The sequence below is a fragment of the Siphateles boraxobius genome, unplaced genomic scaffold (assembly GCF_051911475.1).
Source record: "Siphateles boraxobius isolate OS27281-9 unplaced genomic scaffold, OSU_SipBor_1 25, whole genome shotgun sequence".
NCBI lineage: Eukaryota > Metazoa > Chordata > Actinopteri > Cypriniformes > Leuciscidae > Siphateles > Siphateles boraxobius.
Window position 1 is genome coordinate 17,833,037 of NW_027508866.1, and position 18,950 is coordinate 17,851,986.

The 18,950-nt window shown below is 40.0% G+C and overlaps 1 protein-coding gene and 1 long non-coding RNA gene across 2 annotated transcripts; both read right to left on the minus strand.

Annotated features, from left to right (window-relative positions):
• Positions 1-5,128: 5,128 nt before the first annotated feature.
• LOC143749546 (uncharacterized) lies at positions 5,129-5,571 on the minus strand. Its single transcript, XR_013207015.1, has 3 exons — positions 5,532-5,571; positions 5,342-5,406; positions 5,129-5,260 (listed from the first exon to the last, which is right to left on the minus strand). It is a non-coding gene; the product is annotated as an uncharacterized LOC143749546 (long non-coding RNA).
• Positions 5,572-7,446: 1,875 nt separating this feature from the next.
• Positions 7,447-15,597, minus strand: LOC143750734 (uncharacterized). The gene is made up of 12 exons (XM_077243906.1): positions 15,541-15,597; positions 12,321-12,486; positions 10,368-11,594; positions 10,135-10,274; positions 9,843-10,047; positions 9,660-9,764; positions 9,349-9,542; positions 8,746-8,887; positions 7,875-8,633; positions 7,707-7,780; positions 7,505-7,624; positions 7,447-7,455 (listed from the first exon to the last, which is right to left on the minus strand). Exons 1-12 carry the CDS (start codon positions 15,595-15,597, stop codon positions 7,447-7,449), a joined length of 3,198 nt encoding a protein of 1,065 aa, XP_077100021.1.
• Between the last annotated feature and the right edge of the window lie 3,353 nt (positions 15,598-18,950).

Below are 18,950 nucleotides of genomic sequence, written 5' to 3' on the forward strand. Positions count from 1 at the left end.
TATCAAAACATTGCCCGCAATCTATCTCGGCAGATGTCTGCTTGTGTTTTGCTTCAGTACGGGGTAGTGGAAGAACGCAGATAATAAGCTTAACTGAAATGACAACACACATTAGGTTCAGCGGCTGCAGACTTTGGAAAGTTTTCCATATGTCTCAGCTAAATGTGCATTCGGTCCAGAACTAAGGGAAAGCCGATGCAGGCTGTTGCTTTAGTACAAATATTTAGTACTGTTACTCATGATCTTCCCCTTCAGCTATACTTCATTACTGACCTAATGAGCCTAAACAAACGAGTAGAGAGCTCTAGCTCCGTCAACACAGAGCACACTTTAACCTCGCAGTTGTGTACCCGGCTGAACACTGCATGACTGTAGTCCATGGTGAGTGAGCTGACTCGGGTTGCTGTCCTGCAGAATTTATTTGGCTTTATTGACCTGTTTTGGACTTGTTGGCATTCAAGATCCATGAACATCTCTAACAGTGTACACCAGTAAGGTATCTTATACGATATCTTTATACAAAATTGCCGGGCTATAACCGCCACACTTGCTAACCGAACTTATACTCTCAATCCTTTCTTCTTCTTTCTTTTACACTTCATTCTAATTAGCACTACATTTACATTACATGTTTTGTATTAACCTCAGTATCTAATGTGCACCAGACACAAAAGAAATTACATTTTAGGTGCTTTCCATTTGATCTAAAGTGCCCAGTATCCCAGTACAGAAGTTTGAATAAAGGTGGTGAGAAAGAGTTGATACCTTTGTATTATTAAATTAAATTAGTCCCAAGTGTGATTTGGGGCCCTATTTTAACGATCTGAAACGCAAGTGTCAAAGCGCAAAGCGCAAGTAACTTTGTGGGCGGATCCCGGCGCTGTTGCTATTTTTGGGATTCCTTCGGGATAAATGCCTCTTGCGCCTGGCGCAAATCTAAAAGGGGTTGGTCTGTAGTAGTTTCATTATTCATAGGTGTGGTTTGGGCGTAACGGGAAACAAACCAATAAGAGCTTTATCACATTCCCTTTAAGAGCATGATGAACGAGGTGCGCTTGTTCCATGGCGCAATACTATTGTAGTGCATCTGTGTAGATGAGAGAATCATCTACAGTGTATGCGCGTTGTTCACACTTTTTATTATGGCCAAGCATGCGCGCTTAAAATAGGATCTGAATGTACGCGGAAGGCGCTACTGACTTTAGACTAGGGGCCCTATCTTGCACCCGGCGAAAATGACTTTGTACACTGACTCATGTAACATTCATATTTTGCACCCGCAAAGCGGGCTTTTCCCTCCACAGACTAGTAGTGGGAAGTTCTGATCATTTTACTGACTCGAATCTTTGAGTCTCGTTCAGCAAAAAGAACGAATCTTTTTTCGAGTCATTTCGTACATTTCGTTCATTTCAGCACAATATAATTAAAATGGCATGTTAAATATCCCAACACATCTAGTACTTACGAAAATGTTGATTACATTTGTAAAAAGAATAAAAATAAACTATAGGGTAATGCAGCCAAAGCCAAATTATAAGAAACCGAAATGTTTTATTAATTGATTAGTTGTTGGGTCTTAAGTTCAGGCTATTGCAGTCTGATTCTGTTAGTTCACCTCACCTCCTGATCCGAGACTTTCTTTCCTTTGCAACTTCATATTTATCAGGTTAGTTCTCCTCTCGTGTCTCGAGACATTAGCTGTCGACTCGCCAGTGTCTGACTCGGATCTGTCTGCTGGGCCGACATGTGTGTGATGCAGCAGGGCCGGAAATAGAAATGATTAGTTCATCTTTCGAGTCTCGAGTTCGGGTTGGACCGGGTCCGAGTCTTTCGTTCTTCCTGTCAGTCCATAGAGACTATGCTGTCAGTAGCGGAAAGAGAAATGATTAGTTCATCTCTCGAGTCTCGAGTACGGGTCCGAGTCTTTCGTTCTTCCTGTCAGTCCATAGAGACTATGCTGTCAGTAGCGGAAAGAGAAATGATTAGTTCATCTCTCAAGTCTCGAGTTCGGGTTCGAGTCTTTCGTTCTTCCTGTCAGTCCATAGAGGCTATGCTGTCAGTACCGGACAGAGAAATGATTAGTTCATTTTCTTCGAGTCTCGAGTTCGGGTTTTAAATCCTTCGTTCTTTTGTCACGTGACCGCTGTTATCTCGCATCAAATACAACATTATATTCGTATTATTGACTGCGTCTGAATGTATATTGTTTTATATTTAGGAATTAAAATACAAAATATGTGCAAAACATTATCTGTAAAATAAAAGTTCCATCTTATATTGTCCCTGTCCTTCTCTTTTCTAAATGTTTCTTGTGCATCTGTGGTATGTTTTATTATATATTATACATTAATTAAGTACTATTACATTTAATACCTTAACTATGTGCTTGTTTGTAAAAAGGTTGTAAATTAGTAGGCTAATCAATACGGTGACAAGTCACGTGACAAAAGAACGAAGGACTCAAACCCGAAGACTCGAAAAAATGAACTAATCATTTCTCTTTCCGGTACTGACAGCATAGCCTCTATTGGACTGACAGGAAGAACGAAAGACTCGGACCCGGCCGAACCCGAACTCGAGACTCGAAAGATGAACTAATCAATTCTCTTTCCGGTACTGACAGCATAGTCTCTATGGACTGACAGGAAGAACGAAAGACTCGGACCCGTCCCGAACCCGAAGACTCGAGAGAGATGAACTTATCATTTCTGTTTCCAGTACAGATTCAGAACCCATATGTTGCGCAATGCGCATGCGCGGTCGACACAAAATGAACGAATCACTCTCTGAGACAACTCGGTAGTCCCGAGTCATATTAAAGATTCGTTCAAAATGAACGAATCGTTCATGAACGACACATCACTACCACAGACACACGTTGGTTAACTAAGAAATACACTTGCGCTCCCCGGGGCGGTTCAGCCCAAAGAGGAGGCGTGTTCCGGCGCAAACTTTCCCTCATGCTATTTTGCTGTTCTATAAAACAATTGCGCCACTGACCAGAAAAAACCTAGTCTAAAGTCAGTGGCGCGTTGCGCGTACATTCAGATGCTATTTTTAGCGCGCATGCTTGGCCATAATACAGAGTGTGAACAACGTGCATACACTGTAGATGATTCTCTCATCTACACAGATGCATTTAACTTTTTGCAAATGATACATTATTATAAGGAAAAATATTAAAACACGAGGGAAATCATTGTTGTGTCCATGACGATGGGGAAAATAGGCATAAAGCTTACACATTTACCCAAATTATTATATGCATGTTTAACCGAAGCTAATTTGGGTGGGTTTGTCCCATCCCCAATGTCACTTCTCTTTCTTTTACGGCCCTGACGAGAACATCGATCTCCTCGGCTGTGAACCGATTCTGCAGCGCGCCTGGTAAATGCGCCGTTATAATAGTATTGCGTCATGGAACAAGCACACCTCGTTCATCATGCACTTATAGGGAAGGTGATATAAAGCTCTTATTGGTTTGTTTCCCGTTACGCCCAAACCACACCTATGAATAATGCAGCTACTTCAGACCAACCCCTTTTGGATTTGCGCCAGGCACAAGAGGCATTTATCCCGCCGGGAAAATAGCAACGAATATCATCGGTCTGCGGAACAAAAATGGGCGTTTTATCCGTAAACGGGAACACCCCCACTTTTCGGAACATAAATGGGCGTTTTATCCGTAAACGGGAAAACCCCCCTTTTCTTCTTCTCCTACAAGGAACTGTCAACATCCGGTCTATATTATGTCAAAATAAGGGTTGGGTTAGCATTGACGTTAGCATTGAACCAAACATAGGAAAGCAGGAACTTAAGTTTGAACGTAAAGCCAGCTACCGAACGTCGCAGTAGCAGTTGAAAATGTTGGGTTGTGCAGTGCATTGTTCTACTTGTCAAATAGCTTACATGCCCCTTATGATAAAAAATAAAATAAATTGTACTGCAGTATCAACACAGTATTTCCTACAGTACAGTAATTACTGCAGAATAGGCTACTGCACCTCAACACAGTTGTAGTACTGCTGTAAGTGCAATAATTTGGATACGGAAAAAACTGCATTCATAACAAATATTACAACAGTGTTACCACTGTATACTTAAGATACAAGCAGCATTTATTTACAATCAGACAGCATAGTTCACAAGGGTTCCCTTATTTACACACACTAATACTTGGCTGAATATGGATATTTTCAGTAAAGACACAGACAATTTATTTTACGTAGCAAACTTAAAACTTTATTGTCATGCAGTATAAAATACAAAATAAAATACAGTAAAAAAATAAAATAACTTATAAATACAAACTCAAGTTATATCAACTAACTATACAAACTAATCAAGTGGGCTCCCCAAAGGACACGGTATAGTTTGAACGGTAAAGTGTGTGTGTGCGTGTTGCATGCATGTGTGTGTGTGTGTTGCATGGGTGTGTGTTGCGTGTGTGTGTGATACAAACTAATCAAGTGGGCTCCCCCAAAGGACACGGTATAGTTCGAACAGTGTGTGTGTGTGTGACATGCGTGTGTGTGTGTGTTGCATGCGTGTGTGTGTGTGTGTGTGTGTTGCATGCGTGTGTGTGTGTGTGTGTTGCGTGTGTGTTGCATGCGTGTGTTGCATGCGTGTTGCATGTGTGTGTTGCATGCATGCGTGTGTGTGTGTGTGTGTGTGTGTTGCGTGTGTGCGCAAGAGTGTATCATGCATGCACGTGTGTGTTTCATGCATGTGCACGCGCGTGTGTGTTTCATGCATGTGCACGCGCGTGTGTGTCATGCATGCGTGTGTGTGTGTGATGCATGCGTGTGTGTGTCATGCATGCTTAAGATGTCTGAAAGGCAATGGGACCTACTTTGCAAACTGTACATCCTGTACCAAGTACCTTCCATAGCCTGTGTGTCTAAGCACCAAGCATGCCTTCATCCAATTTTTTTTGGAAGAAAACAAATGTGCTAGTCGTAGCACAAGGCCACTGCCACGGCCTGCCACCTTGTAGATTTTGCCAATGCTAATATGCACCAGATTACTTTCAATTTCAAGATCCTCAGCCACGCTATCATTAATGCTGATCATTGGATGAAAAGGCCTCGAAAGATCTCGAAACAATTTAGACACCCTATTAAATGATTCCAGCATGGTCATGTCCATTCTAAGGGTAATCCCAATGATCTTCTGCAAAATCTCTGGAGGGAGGTATGGCTGGTCCTGTTTCTGGTCCCTTTCCGTTGCAGCAGGTGTGACCACTGGTCCTTCAGTGTTGCTGAGAGATGGAGAGAGTTTAGCATATTGGCCTACATCCTCAAATGTAGGTCAATCACAAACTAAGGATACAATGTGATACCTTTCAACAGTAAATGTCTGCAACACTTGCGCACACCACCACCTTCTGATAGTTGTCATGTCCACCTGAAAAGAATTGTGGTCAGCAATACATATTGTGGTCAGCAACTTCCAAATAGGACGAGTAAATGACTGAACATATAATATTTAATATTATACATCGGATTAAGATTTTAAGATAAAAAACCCACCTCACTGAAGTCAAATGGTTTTTGGAGGGTAGCATACATAGCATACTGAAATTAAGATTAAAAAAAAGTTACTAATTCAGAAGAAGTCAATAAAAGACGTTACAGAAAACATTAGGCTACAACTCACCATCATAATGAACACCCCACAATTATTGCTGAGATGCTGATGAGATGCACCCTAGAAAAATCATAACAGAGCATGGTAAATGATGATGATCCGTACATATTTGCATTCACTCTCCAAATCAAATTGCATTTAAGCCCGTTTGTTTGTTTCTTTCTTTCTACCACAATATGCTTTAATAGGTTTTTTAATAGGTATTTTTTTTAACAGCAACTACGGTCAGCAAGTAGCAACACATGATTGTCTATGCTGCTATACTAATTGTAATGGATTAGAGCTCCATCCACACATGCCAATGTTTTACCTCATAGTCTGACAAGAAAAGGATGTTCCACTCTTCACTGGACACCATATGTGCGAGGTTACTGAAAATAATTTTGAAGAAATATTAGTTGCAATTCACCTCTTTCAAATGGAACACTGAGCCCTAATAAGGAATTGCCAAAACTCTGCCTTGACTACACATACCCACCTTGAGAGCACAGCTTATAAGTGTAATGAATAAGGTCTACACTATACCCATACTAGTAACTGGCCTAGGAGTAACAGCATTTCCTAATAGAGACTTAGGAACATATGGAACGTGTGAACAGTGAAAACAATTTATCTGAAAAAAAAAGGAAGTTAGTCTAAAACAGAACTACTATACTTCCATTAAAAAAACACTCTGTTCTTGAAGCAGTGTTTTGAAAGCCCACATAATATTTCTAAAAAGTAAAGACTCTGATGTTTCCAGGGAAAAAATGATCAACTGTCTTCATTTTAATCAAAAAAAAAACTACATAACTATTCTCTTAAAGGTTTAGACATAGGAAAGAACAATGCTTCAAGACCCTCCGAGTTTTCCATGAACATAAAGAACCAGCAATCAGATTTCTAGGAAAAACCTGAAGACATCTAGGTAGCAGCCATCTCCAAAGCCACTAGGATCCCTGGAGTCAAAAAAGTGCATAGTCCTCTGTCTTGGTTTGAGAACCTGTTAAAAGTTTAATTTCATGGAATAGCAAGACATGGGTTGGTTAAGGACCCAATTACAACCATAAAGCTCTTTACAGCTGATGTTTCTCACTCAGCCATAATCTACCTCCTGAGCTTATCACCCCCATATCATAGATGTTTTATGACTGAGCACTTGAGTTACCCGAGGCAAGGAAACTGATGAAAGAAATAGGCTTTTAAATATATTAAATTAGCATTTTCTGGATTTTGTGCCCATTTCATATTAGAATTAAACATTCCTGAAACAAATTGATGCAGTACATGGCAACAAAGTAAGGATGATGGTTGTATAAAAATAGTATGATTTCAAAGAACAATATGCCAAGGTGAGATTACTCACACACAAAGTCCAGTGTCCTGGCTGCCAGGCCGGGAGAAGCACAACATCCTTGGATGCAAAGTCACACTGGAGGAAACAAAAACTTTTCAGAGAGGAATTTGAAGGATATGAGGTAAATACAAATAGGTAGATAGGACAAGGTAGATACAAATTATTTTACATCACTACTCACAATCATGGAATCAGCAGGGCAAGCTGATAATGGAGGAAGCCACGTCACTACCACATAGGCATCCACAGCAATGGTTGCTATGCCCTTTAATAAAAAATTTTTTTTTTTAATCATAGAAACAGACTTTGCCTACACTACATAAAATTCAACGGTTAAAAACACAAAATCAGAGGGCAAGGTCGTTTCGTAAAATGAATAAACCACTTACTTACATGTGCATTTGCAATGTTTGTGATAATGTTGAAACAATAATTTGCTATCTAAAAAGAAAGAAATAAGATTATTCATACTGCAAGTCCACATACAGATCAATGAATAGACACTAAGTTTTTACTTACCGTTGCTTCTATATCTCTTTCTAGGCCAAGTGTCCAAAAGTCTGACCTTTTGAGGATCGGGGAGTTGGCTAGGACAATTGGCTCATGTGGGTCGGCATTAATGTCCAACACATAGTCTAGCTATGGGGAAATGTGCATAAAATGATATACATGCATGCATGATTGAAGACGCTGATTGAGAAATACTACTATTACAACTTACTGCTTGAGAGAGTCTTGCATGTAGTGTTTGTTTCCAATTTGCAACTGTGGAGTCAAGATTAGTGGGGTGAACAGCTGAAGAGAGAGAAAAAATAGAATGTATTATTGGAAACATATATACTGTATTGTATACAATCACTAGTGAAAACAGCTTGAAAATGTCTCTTACGCTGACATTGTGGTGGGAAATTTGGGTCTAATTCTGTTGTCTGTAAAGTGTCCATGACAACATGCGTGTCTGGGAGAAGATCACATTCTCTTGTCTGAGAAGAGGGCAAGAGACAGAATTCTGCCTGTCCATACTCATTGAGAGTCAGTGGAATGTCAGGGCTCACAAGCTTCCTTAATTCCTCCATGACTGTCTTGTTTTTCCGTTGATTGTAGTGATGAATGATATTTCGCATCGTGAAGACATGTGCAGAAGGAGAGAGCATATTCATGAAGTAATTATTTTTCTTCATGATGGAGAAGAGCTGTTCAGCTACTTGGCTGTTTATTCTTCCGGCAAGCTCTGGTACCAGCCCTAACCTCCGAAGGATATCTCTTGGGTCTTTCGTGTTTCTCTCGTGGAAGGTGTCATAAAGACAATAGTGTTCTTCCGACCCAGTCAAAGGATGGCCATTCGGGTCCGGGAAAGTTTTCTTGGTTTTGAGCCAGGGTAAACTGACTGTGCCACCTTTGGATGCCCACTGCAGGTTTTCAGGGCTGGGGTCCAGCAGTCGACCCTCATGAGGGCTGAAAGGGACCACCTCAGGTTCTCTCAGGTTAGCATGTACTGCAAGCCCTCGGGCAAAATCGTAGATGCTTATATTTGGCATATGTTTCCACGAGAGCAACAAGTCTGTGAAGTCTCGCGGACTTTCTGCCCTAATGTTGCATTTTAAAGAAACAACTTGTCCACAGGGGCACATAACAACAGCCCAACCACCTGTGGTAGAAAGAAAGACCTCAATGATGTCCAACTACATTACCAGTAGACAGTCCAAAAGATTAACACTGTTGTGATAAACACTTGTGTTGAGCCAGTTATTTTAACTTACCAGATGCACCCCAAACCTTCTGAAAGACTTTATCGTACTTGCTTCTAGTTGCCATCTCTTCTCTTAGACGCAAGATTAATTCCATTTTTGAGCCCCTGGAATCAATGCCGCACTCCTTACAGAGTTTGCGGATGGCATGGACCTGTAATGTATTAAAAAAAATAAGGTGTAATTGCCAACTGCTGTATTGTTTGAACAGAATAAAAAAAAGAGACACAAAACGTTTATGTCACATGCATAGTTTGCTCTGTGTATGCTGGAGGGGGTTGAGGTTACTGGTGAATTGGTGACTGGAGAGGTGAAGCAGTGTGCTGGTGTGTGTGAGGGGGGAGGGTGTGAGAGGTCTTACTTATAATGCCAGGGGATATAGGATAGTGAGGGTAGAGGAATATTATGCATGGAGATATGTAAGACAGGTCCATGAAATAGGGAGGGAGATGTAAAATATACATATATATATATATATTTTTTAAGTCAGGTGTGTGTGTGTGTGGTGCAATGTGTTTGGATGTGTTCATAAGTGCTAAAGAGTGAATGTGTGCAAAGTCAGTATAGTATGAGTTTAAGGTTCAGATCATGTTCAGGAAATGCAGATAAGCTCACCTTTAAATTGGATATTTCGTCCAGTAACCGGTCCTCTGTTATGTCCATCTCCCTGCATTCATTTGGCTGCATGGACATGTGGACCTTCTCATGCTCTGTATTGAGCACCATATTCGACTTGCGAGTATGAGAGCCAATCCAAGGGGCCCAGTGGTTGTATGTGGGTTGAACTTGGAAAGGATTTTGCCTGTCACCTGAAAGAAAACAGTCTGTACTTAGGGTTTGTAAGGGCAATAGATAGACAGGAAGTGAAGTGGAGAATTGTATTTCAGTGGGTTACATGGCAATTATTTAAGATTAAAGCCACTTACTTGGAACAAAAGCCCTTGCGATTCTCTCCAGACATACAGAGTCCCAGAAGTCACCAATGTCCACCTTTCCATCAAAACCATCAGGTGGATTCTCTAGTTCACTGACTACAAGTTATAAGAAATATTAATATAGTTGACAATAAATGGGGGTCGGCATTTTCTAGAATAAAACCTGGACAGTACCTGCCATGCTAAAAACACAGTTCTTGTGAAGATCCATGACAACAATAGGTGGGTGATGTCCACAGCGAACACAGGCAAAATCATAATTATGATCTGTTAACGCTTCAAAATGAAGGTACCCATGTATCAGAGTGTTTTTGTTGGGATATTTTTGTCCTGAGGTCAGCTCACATGTTTCAATAGCTCGACCTAGAGCTGTGTGTGTCTGGAATAAGAGATTTTCAATAACAAATTATATGAAATGCACATGTATGCAATATCCAATTTCACATCTTGAAAACTGTACAATTACCTGAAGGCAGTTTCGAAGGTAAATACAAAAATGGAGAGTAAGAATGACTCTGTCATCGAAATTGTGTACACCATCCTTCCATTCTTGATAGCGAATTATCATGCCACATGAATTGCATTTTTTGGAATAAGTTGTCACACCTGTATTACATGAAGAAATCATTACAGTAGTGTCACCTAAAACTTGGAACAATAAATAAATACAACTCAATGTTAATTTTACATGACACTTACCCTCAACGACTCCCTTCAGTGAGATTATTTTAGCTGATTTGGTTATGATGAAGGGTTTACTGAGAGGAACATTGGTACATTCTGGACAAAGTTGTTCCTTTGGGATCAGATGCATTGGAAGTTCAGCCTCACTCGCCAAACCACAAAACTCTGAGGGCAAGTCCGCAGGAAGCTTTTTTTTCCTGTGTATGTATTTAACTACTCTTTTTAAGTTTTCTTTTTGAGGAGGGTACCTGTATTCAAGAAAACAGGGTTCAGTTTCAGGCTCTTCTTCTTTTTCTTCTTCTTCTTCAGCCTCATCATTTGTATTTTCAAAATGCTCCTTCATTGTTTGGAATAGGTCCCACTTGGCAATGCACTTGTGAATACAAGCCTGTTTTCCTGTAGCACAATGACAGTGCCATGTGTTTTTGACTAAGTCAAACATTACCATCATTCTGCCAAACTGGTTGCAGTAGGAGAGGTGTGGCTCATAAACAGACACAAATTTCCTTGTGGAAGAGCTTCCAACTTGAACCTCAATACTGAAAGGGATGCCTTCCTCACGTGCTGCTGCTTGTTTCTGGAGACATATTTTTTTTTTCTCTTCACTGAACCACTTGCTGCTCACAATTTCTCTGAGGACATCTTCCTCAAGCTGGATCTTAGAAGTGAGGGGTGGTGGACAGTACTTCAATGACTGAATGTGGGCACAGTCATATGTAACGAAACCACTCCTGTGCATTACCTCTGTGTTTCTGATACAGTCGTCCAATGCGCACCTAATTTGGTGGTTCGTGCCAGAGGTTTTTTTCTGGACGTGAATGGGCCCACTGTTACTGTTAAATGACTTTAAAACAGCATATATTCCCATATCAGTGTCCAGACATTCGCACGCTAAATGGCGATCGACTCTTATATCTTCTTTGAAAATCGGGTGTCGTCTCCTCATGTGTTGTTTAAGATTTTTTTTGTTCAACACAACTGCACATTTTGTGCACTGCACCCGTCTCACTTGAGAAGATCTGCCAACTGTTGTCGTTGTTGATGTTGGTGTCACTTCATCCAGCACAGGGTGAGCCTGGGGCTGGTGCTCTGGCCTCTGGTTTGCCCCCTGTGAATTCTGTGATTGGCAGGTGCTGAGGTGTCTCACTAAATTATTCCTCCTCGGAAATGTGAGGCCACAACCACAGCAGTGGTAGTGACTGTCCTTTCTGCAGCCCAAATTGCATCTGTACATCAAAAATTCTGGACAAAAAAAAAATCAAATAGTTGGCCCACGTAACATGAAACAATGGCTTGGCAAATATGGCAAAGACAGCTGACCATCAGTAACTTCACTAATAACATTATTTTTGTAATTTTATAACAAATCAATAGAAGATTTCATAGAAGGCCATGATACAGGGCATAGTGCAATATATGCGACAGGCTGTGTACAATATCAGTGTGCAACATAGGTCAAACACTTTTTATAACTTTATGATCTTCTGATTAAGTGATGCAGATTTGTGTATTGTGCATAACACAGATGGGGAGAATCTTATGATGCGTAATTGGTGGAGGGGTATGTGGTCTGTGTGTGTGTTTATGAGTGTCTGCATTCATTTATTTATTTAATATACTGATGGGACAATACTTTAAGGAAGGCCATGATATAGGGTAGGATGCAATACATGTAGGCTGTGTGCAATACATGAGGTAATGAGGCAGTGTGCAATAAAAGATTGTGATTGTGATGCAGATTGTGAACTGTGCGTTAATTGAATACTTATCATGGGGCTATTTTATATGATATGTACTTGTAATGGGGGGGGGGGGGGAATCTCTCCATGTATGCATGTCTATGTGTGGGTGTGTGTTTTTTTTTTTTAAACATGATTTTAAGTGTACCTGTGCCAGCCTCTCACTTCCCAAAGATGAATTTCTCCACTCTGGAGACAACAAAGGCTTAACTATCTATCTAAAACATACCTCCATGATGCACCACCGTCTTTAGATGGCTCTGCATGTGGGTTTCCACCCTCGCATAGTCCCCTTTGTACTGAGGACAGAAAGGGCAGTGGAGCAGTGTGCAGCCTGGGTCTGGGCATCTTTGGTATTGCGGCTTCTGACCGCTGGACAGGACTGAAGAGTGTAACTACAGTGGAAGGAAGACATATGGAGAACATTAACCAAACTCAAATGTATTCTTATACCATCTTGCTGCTGCTTGAACTTGATGCGTTGTCTAACTTTTTCAACAAACAAGCAACACGGATGCATAATGTTTTTTACTTCTTTACTTTGAATGACATTTAGATGGAAAGAAACAATGTGCATTGCTGACATGTTTTTAACGTTGCCACAAAAACACGATGACTAAGTTAGATTTGTCAGTATTTAACTTACGTAAGGCTAAGCAATCATAGATTGTATATAAAACCAAACAATCTAACTCCGTTCTGGCTAGCTGCCATGACATCGTTAACTAACTTGCTTGCTTTCGTTTCGACCACATTCTAACATGACGCTGGAATTGCTCAAACTGTACAAATAAATTATACTTACAGACATAACTTCTCAAGAAACAAATAGACCTACGCTAACTCTTTGCCATAGCTACTACCATAGACTCGTAAAGACTTTTATCTAGGACTAAAAAAGCGGAAGCCAAAAAGCGGAAATTACGCCTTTCCCAGAAGGCAGTGCAAAACTCTTTCTGATTGGTTTATTAAACGCTACAGGAATGCCCATTGGGGAGTTTCTGTGGCTCGTCTGGAACGCCCATGCCGCAGTCGGACCCTCCTCATAGCAACAGCGCCGGGATCCGCCCACAAAGTTACTTGCTCTTTGCGCTTTGACACTTGCGTTTCAGATCGTTAAAATAGGGCCCTAGGTTTTTTCTGGTCAGTGGCGCAATTGTTTTAAAGAACAGCAAAATAGCATGAGGGAGCCTCCTCTTTGCTCTGAACCGCCCCGGTGAGCGCAAGTGTATTTCTTAGTTAACCGACGTGTGTCTGTGGAGGGAAAAGTCCGCTTTGTGCGGGTGCAAAATAGGAATGATACATGCGTCCGTGTACAAAGTCATTTGCGCCGGGTGCAAGATAGGGCCCTTGGACATGCGTATAAAGTGTGCGAGATGCAACATTTATAGTGCAACTATTGTGATTACTGTTAAATAAGACACTTCTCTTATAAATTTATAATTTTTTAAGATGATACATTGCAACAAACATTATTCACTCAAATGTGTGCTTTAAAATTGCAATCTATATTATGTAAATAGTATTATATTAAATGCATAATTAGTATTATTTATATAAATACTGTACATATGGATGTATTAACCAACACACATCTATACTACACAGACATGGATGTATGATGTGTATTACATGAAAATTGTAACTTACATACATATGGAACATACAAATAGTTTAGACCTATCACTTCTGCCACTAAAGATTGCTTTATAAATAATCTTTCTGACCAGTGTCATCTCCTCAGCATCCCAGAAAGCTTAGAAGAACTCGATATTGCGACAGAAACTTTTAACTCCAGCACTTTAGACACAGTTGCTCCTCTGCGCTTAAAGAAGATTAAAGAAAATAGGCCAACGCCATGGTACAACGAGCACACTCAGGCCCTTAAGAGAGCAGCCACAAAAATGGAGCGCAACTGGAAGAAAACAAAACTAGAGGTATTTCGCATTTCATGGGAAGAGAGCATGATTGCACACAGAGAGGCCTTAAAACTGCTAGATCTACTTATTTTTCAACCCTATTAGAAGAAAATAAACAAAACCCTAGGTATTTATTTGAAACAGTGGCTAAACTAACGAAAAATAAAGCTTCAAGCCCAGACGTTTCCAAGGAGCACACCAATGACTTTATTAACTTTTTTACTTACAAGATTGATAATATTAGGGATAAAATGATAATGCAACCATCTAATACAGTATTGCATCAGGCAGTGCATTGTAGTCTCCCTGACGAAATATTCGATTAATTCATATCTATAGGAGAGGGTGAATTTTATAAACTTGTTAAATCATCTAAATCGACAACATGTATGTTAGACCCTATACCGACTAAACTACTGAAAGAGATGCTTCCAGAGGTCATAGATCCTCTTCTTAATATCATTAATTCATCTTTGTTATTATGATACATACCCAAACAATGTAAGCTGGCTATGATTAAACCGCTTGTTAAAAAAACGCAACTTGATCCTACAGAATTAGTTAATTACAGGCCGATCTCTAATCTATCTTTCATATCAAAGATACTAGAATAGGCAGTATCTTCACAACTATGTTTGTTTTTAGAAAGAAATGGTATCTGTGAGGATTTTCAATCAGGATTCAGACCGTATCAGAGTACTGAGACAGCTCTCATTAGAGTCACAAATGATTTGCTCTTATCATCCAATTGTGGTTGTATCTCTCTATTAGTGTTACTCGATCTTAGTGCTGCATTTGACACTGTCGACCACAACATTCTTTTAAATAGACTCGAAAATGATGTTGGCATTAGCGGAATTGCACTAGCACGGTTTAAATCATACTTATCTGACCGTTATCAGTTTGTAGCAGTAAATGAAGAGATGTCTTGGTCAAAATTTCAGTATGGTGTAGCACAAGGCTCAGTACTAGGACCATTGCTGTTCACTCTGTACATGCTACCCTTAGGAGATATCATTAGGACGCATGTCATTAGTTTTCACTGTTATGCTGATGATACTCAGCTCTATATTTCTTCACACCCTGACGAAACTTACTAATCCACAAGATTAACGGAATGCATAGCTGATATAAAAAACTGGATGACTAGTAATTTCCTACTACTTAATTCTGAAAAAACAGAGATTCTAATTATTGGACAGAAAACTTCCTCACGTACTAACATAGAATACTGTCTAACAATTGATGGCTGCTCTGACAAGTCTTCGTCGTCGGTTAGGAACCTGGGTGTGCTCTTTGATACCAATCTTTCATTTGAAAGTCACATGCCTAGTATCTGAAAAAACGCATTTTTCCATCTATATTTCGCTTTTTTTTATATCTAAATTTACGTCATATGCTCTCAATTAAAAATGCAGAACAATTAGTTAATGCGTTCATGACATCAATGCTAGATTATTGTAATGCTCTACTGGGTGGTTGCCCTGTACATTTAATAAATGAACAAAATGCAGACGCTAGAGTTCTTACCAGAACCAAGAGGAGAACTGCCTCCCGGACTGAGTATGGGTTCTGCCAAGAACCCATGCTCAGTCAGGAGGCCTCCCAGTCTCCCATGGGTTCTCGCCTTTTTCGCCTTTCTTCGCCTTTGTCGACATTGGCTTTTGGCTTGCTTAGTTGAGGACATTTAATTTTATATTTAACAATATTATTACGACATTATTTTCCTACTATCTCTGTAAAGCTGCTTTGAAACAATCTGTATTGTAAAAAGCACTATTTAAATAAAGGTGACTTGACTTCACCTTAAACTCCTTTAATATGAGCTCAAACTGTAGTTTTATTTAGTCAAACAGTTTTGTTATTATAGATGTTTACTGTCTGGTACAGATTTTTATTGAAATTGCTTGTATTTATTTCACTCTTTTATCAGATTATGATGGTTTAAAAAATGTTGTGATTCATCATTTTTATGATGGATTTTCATATTTCATGAAAATCTGGGTCTGGGATGAGAGTAAAAACTTAAACACAATGCATTTTGGGGGGGGGGGGGGTGAAAAATATATAAAGGGATTGTAAGAAGTTTTATGTTTTAACCATAGAAAAACAGCTACTAGTAAAAGACACAGCACACCTTTTGTGTCTTCGAAATAAATCTACAAATCCACCTCCACTTTGGCATAAAGTAGCTTGTGGGAAAGTTTTCTAAGAAATGATTGTCAGACACCCGAAATTCATAGCTAGCCAGCCCACCTCCCATCCTAGATGTTCCCTTCTTTTTATCTAAGCTCCCAGAAATCTTTTAAAAAGGGCTGTCATTTCTCTAGTGTAGTGGCAGTAAGCTCACCCTCTTCTCAAACACTGTATTAGCCCAATTGGCATTACCCTCAATAACATTAAGTACAGAGATTCATGCAAAGGCAGTTTTTCAGTGGGACATGCCAGGGCCAACTCTTGTTAAAGCTCAGAGCTTTTTACTGACTCCTTTTTTCATTTTGACACAAGCCAGTTGAGGGAAAGACTCTAGTGGCAGATTTTGCCTTCATCAGAAACAAACTGAGATGGTGTCAGTTGGAATGTAATGACAAAAGTTGATGACATCAATAATTTAGGCCTGCTCATGAAACATGCATCGAGATGATAATAAACTTATAACAGTTTTTCCTGCATTTTTTGCTTATGTTAGTCTGTTTCCTCAAGTGATTGTGTTAGCTGAATGTTATGGCTTAACATATTCTGCAGTATAGCCTCATTTGGCAATAAGTAGTGAACAGCTCTGATGTTTCCATTAATTCATAAACTCAGTACTGCCCTCTGGATTATGTATTCACATCTAATTCCTTTATTGCACTGCACCTTTGTTACAATTGATTACAATTTAATTGAATAAATTAATTAAATAAAGATGTATGTTAACATAAATACATGTATGTATAATTCACATTTTTAATTAACATTGTTTTATAATTGTGTCATTATTTTATGTTACATAAATGTTAAATAACTTGAATCAAGCTTCACTCAGCATCTCAGATGTAGCATGAATACATTTACACTGCAGTAGCAATTGCATAAATTATGAGATTGTTTTAAATATAACATTTTGAATATACAAATTGGAAATGGTGGAGAAATTAAGTTTCCTTAAAATATAGAGTATTGAAAATTATATATTTAGTACATATACTGGCAATAGATGGCATCAAGTCTTAATGAGTGAGTCATTGAATCATTTATTCATCTGATTCATTCAGTAATGAAGTTGAATGTCTTTATGAATAGGCCATTGAATTATTCACTCAAATGATCCCTTTAAAAGATTAATTCAGTAAAAAAACACCATTGTATATTGCTTGGAGATGGCAACGGTTCCACTGTGGTAAAGAAAAGTAAAAAAATAATAAAGAAAAATCAGCCACACTTTATTATCAGTGTCTTTACCTACTGTGTACTCACATAAAAATGGTTAGGTATGATGTAATTGTTCATGTTCTTTTGATAAACACTTTTTCTGCTATTGATGTGGGATAAGGGTACGGTTAGGAACAGGTTTGATGGTTTGGATAGGTTTAAGGGTGGGTTAGGGGATTAAGGGGTAAGGAAAAGGTCAACTGTAATTATAGATGTCATTACAGAATTGAATTCTAAATTTAATATGCAGGCATTTTTAAAATATAAGTACAATGTAAAACATGTATATACACAATATGTGCATTGTAGATAAATACTCTTAATATAAAGTAGGGCCGAGAACTCAATACCCTTTGAAAGACCCGGGTCTTTCAATACCCATGGAGCTGTTCTATCGATCAGTGAACGATGCACAAGCAAAATTCAGCATTCTGAGCCGGCGCAACGGGGCAGATAGTGCTGATTACTAGACCGACAGAAGCTTAGCCTGTAAGGCGGGAACCTCTAGGTTATAAAACCTTATAAATGTAGATGGCAAGGCCCAGCCTGCCGCCGTACAGATATCCTGCAAGATAATCCCGCTAGACCACGCCCACGACGAGGCCACGCCTCTCGTGGAGTGCGCTCTGACACCCAAAGGACACTGCAGGCCCTTAGAAGTGTAAGCCAGCGCTATAGCCTCGACTATCCACCTGGATAGGCTCTGTTTTGACGTGGAACACCCGCTAATCAAAACAAAGAGCTGCTCAGTCTGTCTGAAAGCATACGAGCGGGACACATAAGTTCTCAGTGCCCTGACAGGGCAAAGGAGACTCGCATCCTCCTCCTCATCGTGAACCGGAAGGGTGGACAGGGAAATCACCTGGGCCCTGAACGGTGTGTTGAGGGATTTAGGCACGTACCCGAGCCTTGGGTTGAGTATGACTTTAGAGTCATTAGGCCCGAATTCCATACATGTCGCGCTCACCAAGAGCGCTTGTAAATCCCCAATACGCTTCACTGAAGCGAGAGCCACAAGAAACACTGTTTTGAAAGACAAAAGTTTCATTTCTGACAAATGGATTGGCTCGAATGGGGCACCTTTCATGGCTTCCAAATCCGTAGAAAGGTCCCACACGGGGACTGAAGGAGGTCTGGGAGGATTCAGCCTCCTAGCTCCTTTGAGGAATCGTACGACCAGATCGTTCCTCCCCAGTGACTGGCCAGACGCTGGTTTAGTAAACGCTGCTATGGCCACCACATAAACTTTGAGCGTGGATGGGGTTCTGCCCTTATCCAGTAGCTCTTGAAGGAAGGAGAGAACTTCCATAACCCCGCAGTCTAGGGGTGAAAAGCCCTGAGCTTGACACCAGCCAGAGAACACAGACCATTTTGAGGAATAGAACCGTGTAGTAGACGGGGCCCTAGCCTGTGTGATCGTGTTTAACACTCCCTCCGGGAGGTTAGCGGGTACCCGTTGATGCCCCAAGCATGTAGGGACCATATTTCCGGGCGAGGATGCCAAATCGAGCCCTTGGTCTGAGATA